Source organism: Notothenia coriiceps, unplaced genomic scaffold (genome assembly GCF_000735185.1).
Source record: "Notothenia coriiceps isolate Sejong01 unplaced genomic scaffold, NC01 NC01_scaffold00017984, whole genome shotgun sequence".
NCBI classification, from domain to species: domain Eukaryota; kingdom Metazoa; phylum Chordata; class Actinopteri; order Perciformes; family Nototheniidae; genus Notothenia; species Notothenia coriiceps.
The window spans coordinates 174238-181718 of NW_011350685.1; the positions used below are offsets into that span (position 1 = coordinate 174238).

General features: G+C 38.5%; 1 protein-coding gene across 1 annotated transcript; it reads left to right on the plus strand.

Annotated features, from left to right (window-relative positions):
- The first annotated feature begins 1201 nt into the window (after positions 1 to 1201).
- On the plus strand, positions 1202 to 6836 carry LOC104950756 (sulfate anion transporter 1-like). Its single transcript, XM_010777315.1, has 5 exons — positions 1202 to 1337; positions 5054 to 5521; positions 5837 to 6040; positions 6201 to 6447; positions 6601 to 6836. Exons 2-5 carry the CDS (start codon positions 5132 to 5134, stop codon positions 6834 to 6836), a joined length of 1077 nt encoding a protein of 358 aa, XP_010775617.1. The 5' UTR covers positions 1202 to 1337; positions 5054 to 5131.
- Positions 6837 to 7481: the final 645 nt, after the last annotated feature.

Below are 7481 nucleotides of genomic sequence, written 5' to 3' on the forward strand. Positions count from 1 at the left end.
ACATATGTAATTCAAATCTTAACCGTGACTAACTGTGTAAGAAGGAGTCTACCATGAGTTCACCCTGAAAATGATGCCATTGAGTCCAGAATATAATAGACACACTCACACACTTGCACTCTCACACACAGACTCACATTTGTCTCAGTGACAGTGGATGTAGTTCTGATTATAGAGACAATAGATACATTTACAGCATTAAGGATGAACCATATACCCCCCATCATTGTGTTTTGGTAAGCTTTTAACCAAAAGGTCAGCAGCAGCAGCAGCGACCTCAGCCATTGAACTCCATGTGTCCATGTATCCTTTATTCCAAATGATACAGAATTTCCCGTAAAGGTCAAGTAATTGTGTGCAAATGCAAGAAGTGTAACTCTGGTTTTGAGTAACTCTCAAACTACTTCCACAGAAAAGAAACAATGAAACTAAACAAGTATAACAGGAATATTATATATATGGTATGTTTAATCATAAACTGGAATTAAATGTGTTTCAAAGACGCAATATTTAGCTCAATAACAAAAGGGGTTTTACGTTTAGCCCTCGTTGGTTGATAGTGAGAATATCAAACAACTTTCAAAATGATTAAACATTAGGTGTTTTTTATGTTTTATTAATTACAGTACATTTTATCTTTTGAAAAGACCAGATACTAAATCATATTTGTATTGGTGCACAGCTAAAGCGTTACCTGTAGTTCAGAATAATTCAATGACAGTGTTTTGATTCAACCTGACAGGTACAAATCATTGGTAGTCACATTGTTTAACACACTAGTGCCCAATCTGTGTGTATTTGCTGTACATTTAGGTTGTTTCTGGCACAGTTCACACAGATAACAGGGCCACTTCTTTGGTTAGTTCACCTCAGGCACAGTTTATCTTCTGTTAGCTGTGTAATCAACTCTGTCCACAGGATGTATTTAAACAGTATAACAAACTAAACTCATTTTCACTTTGACTATGCCTATTTGCCCAGGCTTACTGCAGGGGCACGTAAAGCAATGATCGAGTAAAAAATTGACTGGATTAAACATCTAACCCTCCTCTACACAAACACACAAATGCTTTCTATTGGTTCAAGAGTGGACAAGCCCAACCCACTGTTGGTGACCAAGCCAATAGGGGGCCAGAGTGAGGGTGAGCAAAGGGCTGCTCTTATCTCTCCATTTATCCAGCAGAGATAACCCTCACAACTACTGCTGTCTGACATCAGATACATATTAAGAGAGGAGGAGAGGCAGATATATTAGGAAGAAGTTGAGGCAATCAACACAGAGCTGATTTAAACACATCAGAGATTTAAGGTTTGTCTCAGTGGCAGTGACTCTACAGGTGAGTGTCTTATACTGACTGATAATGTGTGTCCAAGAAATGACAAAGTATTTATTCCTCCTGGTGAAAATCTTAAAATATGATTTGGGTTTAATTGGAGATTATTTTTGTTCTTTTGAGCACATTTGTAATGATCTGCTGGTGAAATGATGTCTACAGCGCACAGAGGGTACGCATGCACATGGTTTAGTAGGTAGTTTAGCCAGCAGTGCTATTAACATTCTTCCATGTAGTATTTTTACAATCCTTAATTATCCAAGTATTGCATTAACTACTTTTGGACGTGTACGGATTAGCAGATATTTTAAAATTCTGCTGTTATGTTCCTATCAGGAGGATTTTCCATTTAAGTTTTAATGGATTTCAGTTTGTGAGAGAGAATTCTGAAAAATAAAAGAGGTTCTTTAAAGAGCATTACCAAACTGCCGAGGTGTTGGTTGGCTCTTTTTCCAGCCTTCAGAGCATTTTTTTATTTTTACTTTGAATTTTTAATACAAATCTTATTCAAGTAGTAATCACTGCTTACTTTGTGATTTGTCTTTAATGTCAAACCTATTAAAAGCTGCTATCTTGAAGGTTTTGTATTATAATTTGCATTTCTCCAAACCTGTTCCCTAAATCCACACCCGTCAGAGCACTGTTTGACATCGGCTGAGTATAAGGCTCTTGTTGACCCTTTTCAAGTTGAATAGGAACTACCGGCTTCCATGGTTACGTCATATTGTATCTTTATTGTTGTGTTTCACAATTCACAAAACTATGGACAATAGTCGTCCTGGCTTCAGTAGTTTAGCACTTTTTGAAGACTCAGCAACTAAGGCTCAGAATGACGTTCAAAGTTTTTAAAATACATGATATTTTACACAATAGTACTCTTAGATTTTTGTTATCTGAACATGGCAATAATAAATAAAAATGCATGCCAATACTGTTGTTCGTTGCAGTAGATTGAAAAGTTGATATTGCAGACCTAATATGACCGGTTGTAAATGTATAAAATATGTTAATTTGAGGAATCATATGTATGCTTTCCTTTACAGCAAGTTGGTACGCAGTTTCTTTCGCCCCTTTGGACTTCTAACATGCCTTGATTGAAAATATTTTAACTATACATGAAAGGCACAGGGAGGAAGCTTTCAGGTCATTTACAAGCAGTGTCGGGGGGCTTTTATCACATGATTAAAGGCGCCAAACATTGATTAGAAACAGTTCACAGAAACCGTTTAAATAGTATCTTTACAGCACAGTTTAGGGTTGACGCTGAAGTAAATTTGGTATCAAAAGGTCCTCAGTGTGACTCCCGTGATGCTCAGCAGTTAATCAGGCCTGTGTGTTTCTCTTCTTAAAAGAAACCTTGTTGGAGACCTCTTTGGTCTTTTTTTGTTATGTTCTTTTACTTTATGTGTACCTAAGAGCTACACAGGCTCATCATTTATCTCCCGTACCTTTTATCTTTTAAAATGTCAGTATGGATTTATGAGACCAACATTAAAACAAGCTGGCATCTTTATTTTTTATTTGAGCTTGGTTTCCATGCAAAGTAAATAATCATTGTCCTAAAAAAAAAAAAACTACCGAGAAAGAGTAAGTAAAAAATCTATAGAATAGACAGAAAACGATGAATTCTTAAATCTGGTGAATTTAACTGCAACACATCTGATGTAGGCACCCATGAAAAAGATGTTCATCTATTCTTTATCCCACTAACATATCAGTCTGAGCGAGCCGTGCCACAGGAAGTCGCGGCACATACCAATGTTGCGATGACTGAGGCTGATAGCCCATCATTTAGAAAGCTTCATGGTTTCCGTTACGGTAATCTTTCCCGAGGTGCAGCTGCTACTGAAACAGCTAACCTTGTGAGACAGGCCTCCTATAATCCATCACCCACTGGCATTATACATGAGTGCCATACACATGTTGAACATTTGCTTTCATTGGATGAAGTGTAAGTTGCATAGGCAGTGTCAGTTGTGGGTTTTTAAAATCATTTTACCAGTTTCATGGTATAATTATCTGTAGAAACTTGCTGAAAAAGGACTTCACCTAACAGTTAAACTCTGTTACAAGTGTAGAATACATTACTGCTTTAAATCTATCTATCTAAAGCTATCATGAACAGAAAAGAAAGAAATTGGTAAGAAATAAACAGTTCTTTAAGATCTTACATCAATAAATGTTGACAGCTAGCTTTCTCCTATGTATCTCTTTGCAGCTCACTGACTCTTATACATGTAAATAGTTAATAGCAGAGCACAGTGGTCTCCTGCAGTTTCAAAATAACAAGACTAAGCGACAAGCTGTGCCCGGAAATTCCTTACTTTCTGCACTTGTGCACCACTAAAATGTCACATACTTATTTGCAATTGCTGACAACATTTGCTAGTTTTTCGGATTGGAACCCATTATACACTTGAGAGATTTGAGTTGCACATGTCAGTTATGTTGCTTGTAGAAAATGTGAGCCAATCCTGTAGAAGTTTGGATTATTCTTTGGTTAAGGTGTAAACTTTGACCTGCTGGTGGCATTACAGGAAATGTCAGGGGATACTGAAAGTAATTAGGATTCATCCACTCGGCACCAACGTCAGTAGAATTCATCCTCTGGGGACCATTAATGTTTGTACCACATTTTAGGGCAATGGAGATTTGTATTTAATAAGGATCACCCAAATTGATCCCAAAGTTGACAGTGGTCAGGGCTCTCTTGCTTTCTATACATACATTTTCTTAATTTTAGCATCGCTCTGACATAGTGTAATAGTCCTTGCTTAATCTTACCAACCATATCAGACACAAGATTAAAAGTATTGATAACGATTGAGGAGTGCTGCGATGGTATCAGCATAGTGAAAAGTAATAACGTAGAAGCAGTTCAGGTGAAAGTGGCATAGATATGGATTAAAGCAGACAGAATAGCAACACTACTTTTATTTAGTACGTTTTTAGTATTTAAAATGTAGTATTCTACTTGAATGTGCAATATGACTTGTCACTGTCACAGGCTCCTACCTATTTTCTACTGGGGCACTGTAATACGTTACTCTAAAACTTTGTATATTGAGCTATTGTATATTGCATACTTTTATTAAGATGTATAGTGTTATCTGTATTGTAATTTTGGAGCAACCCGGCAAAAAGAATTTCTTTCGAGATTAATGAAGTTCTATCTAATCTAATTGTATACAAATCATATACTTGCAGTGTTGATGACTGACATACACTCTTTCCTATGATTGTCTCATTGGATGTCTCAGTTACTGACTAACCTGGGAAAGGGAGGTCATTAAAACGGGGTCCACTGTAAAACCGTTACCCTTACCATGAAATGTGCTGTATCGTCATGAAAAGTTTTCTGTAACTTTTTATTGATGTTTAACAGGACAGGTGTCTTTGGAAATAGTTTTAGTTGTCCATAGGGTTTGGAACATGAAACACTTTCCCATTAAACACTTAATCAGTAATCCAGATTGAACATTTACTCAAAGGGCTGATAGAGAAGTTTAAAAGATAAAGAACCAACAAAAAATATGCAAGTAGCACTGTCCCTACAGGGTAAAGTTAATGTCTAGATGCCTCCGTATTCAACTATATTGTGAAAGTGACCTAACAGGAAGACAAAGTATTATATCTATTGACTGAAGTAATCTCCACTGATAATCACTGATTCCTTTTCCCTGTCTGTCCTGCATATCTTCCTCCCTTCTTTTTCCTAGATCGTGCAGGAGCACAGCTGACCCCATTATCCAATTCATTTCCCTTTCGCCTTCTGCCCCTTCTTCCCACCCAAGACCATGGAGGAGGTCACCAAGGTCCCGCCACCCGTCCTGGAACGTCGGGTTCGCCAGCGACAGACCACAGTTTCAGTCCTCAAATCCAAGCTGAAGCATGGCGTGACCTGCTCCGTACCAAAAGTTCAATCCACCCTCACCGGATTCTTCCCTGTTGTTCGCTGGCTGCCTAAATACAAGCTTAAAGAGTACGTCTTGGGCGATTTGATGTCCGGGGTCATCGTTGGAATCATCTTGGTACCACAGGCCATCGCCTACTGTCTGCTGGCAGGAGTGCCGCCCATCTATGGTTTATACACCTCTTTTTACGCCAACATCATCTACTTCCTCATGGGGACGTCTAGACATGTCTCTGTGGGGATCTTCAGCCTCATGAGCCTCATGGTTGGACAGGTAATGGATCACACAATTTAGGTCTTTAATGGAATGGTGATTAATATTTTTTCTATTTTTTAACCACCAAGGTCTTTGGTTCACTTTATCTGATTGTATCAAGAGGGTTACGGCTAAATACAATTTCAAATTTTCATGAATTTTGGTGGATCGATGTTGAATGGGCCAAGAAAGAGCAAATCTAAATGAATTGGCACTTCCAATACCTATCAATGGGAAGAGGTCCCTTGAGAAATCATTGTTCACATAACGCTACTGAGGAAGGTTTAATTAAGAGTTTTATTAACAAATGTCCGTTTCATTTCTTGCCTGAAGGTGGTAAATAAGGAGATGTTCCTGGCAGGATTTGACCTCAATGAAGACTCCAAAGCTTCTGGCCTGGTGTTAAATGCCTCCCTCGCCTCTAATCTGACAATTGGTTCACCTCACAGTGTGGAGCTAATGGGTGTGCAGTGTGGGAAGGACTGTTACTCCATCTCCATCGCTACTGCCCTAACATTCATGGTTGGCGTCTATCAGGTAATGGATGCAGGAGCAATTATTGACTTCTTGTAAATTTATGGAATGGATGGATGGGTTCTTTTTTTTGTCTTTACAATGTTCGCAAGTCCATCCTTTCATCATTATCTCCCTCTTTTTTCTTCTTCCTCTCCTCTTCTTTTTCTAATCTCCTCACCAGCTCCTTATGGCCGTGTTTCGGCTAGGCTTCGTCTCCGTTTACCTTTCGTCACCCATGCTTGATGGTTTTGCTACGGGAGCCTCTTTCACCATCCTCACCGTACAGGCTAAATACCTGTTGGGCATAAAGATCCCCCGTCACCAAGGCTACGGCACAGTTGTCGTCACCTGGTTCAACATCTTTGCCAACATTCATAACACCAACCTGTGTGACCTCATCACTAGTGCAATCTGTATCTCTATATTAGGTATATTTTATACATTTCCCATCAGATTATTAGTTATAATAAACATGCCTCGTGGGCTGTAATGATACTACAATACCTGGGGACATTTTTAAAAGCCTAAAAAGCTCATTCTTAATTTTCTTTAACAAAGAATGACTAATTTTTTTATTTTAGTGGCAGGAAAGGAGATCCAGGAGCGCTACAAGGATCGTCTGAAGATCCCTTTCCCGACTGAGCTGATTATAGTGGCAGGAGCTACGCTGGCTAGTCATTTTGGGGATCTGAACAGCAAATATGGCTCCAGTGTTTCCGGTCACATCCCCACAGGGTTCATTCCTCCTCAGGTGCCCAGCTTTACTCTGATGCCACGGTTGGCACTGGATGCTATTCCTCTTGCAGTCATTAGGTAATGTCCAACACATTCAACAACATGTTTGCTTCTAAATGTGTCTCTTCTCTGTGTTGTTACAAATGCAATTTTGTAGCTGTATTATCTTCTGGGGACACCTCATTTTCTATTTGCACCAAAATAACCACACAGTACCAGTTTACAATAAGACTACCCTTATAAAGGATTCATAAAGAGTTATAATTAGGTTATGAATTAGGTTGTAAACACTTTATTAATCATTAAGTACCATTTATAAACCAGTTCTAACATAGTTTGCATACATCAACACAAGCTCACTATTTGGCAAGATGACTAAGACTTATATTGGCTACTTAGTGAGAATCAACTCAGTGAGCAACAGATAGCAAGGATGCTGGCTGATGAAGACCAAGTAAGCTAAGTAGCCAATATAAGGCTTAGCATTACAGATAAATGTGGGCTCTCTATTCGGCAAGCAACCGGTCACAGTTGCCCTGTTTATCTCATGTCTTATAAAAGCTTATTAATGATTTATAAAGTGTTCACAACCTAATTAATAAATGAATTACAAACTATTCGTAAACCCTTTATAAGGGTAGTCTTATTGTAAAGTGCTACCGACATTTCCTCCACTATATGTTATGTCCTGTGACTCTTTAATTAGTGTTTCAGTATGTCCTTTGGA

Excerpts from the sequence above, each read along its gene's own strand:
- LOC104950756 (XM_010777315.1), top strand. The coding sequence starts at position 5,132 with ATGGAGGAGGTCACCAAGGTCCCGCCACCCGTCCTGGAACGTCGGGTT. Across the intron at positions 5,522-5,836 it reads TGAGCCTCATGGTTGGACAG|GTGGTAAATAAGGAGATGTT; the intron begins GTAATGGATCAC and ends TCTTGCCTGAAG. Across the intron at positions 6,041-6,200 it reads TCATGGTTGGCGTCTATCAG|CTCCTTATGGCCGTGTTTCG; the intron begins GTAATGGATGCA and ends TCTCCTCACCAG.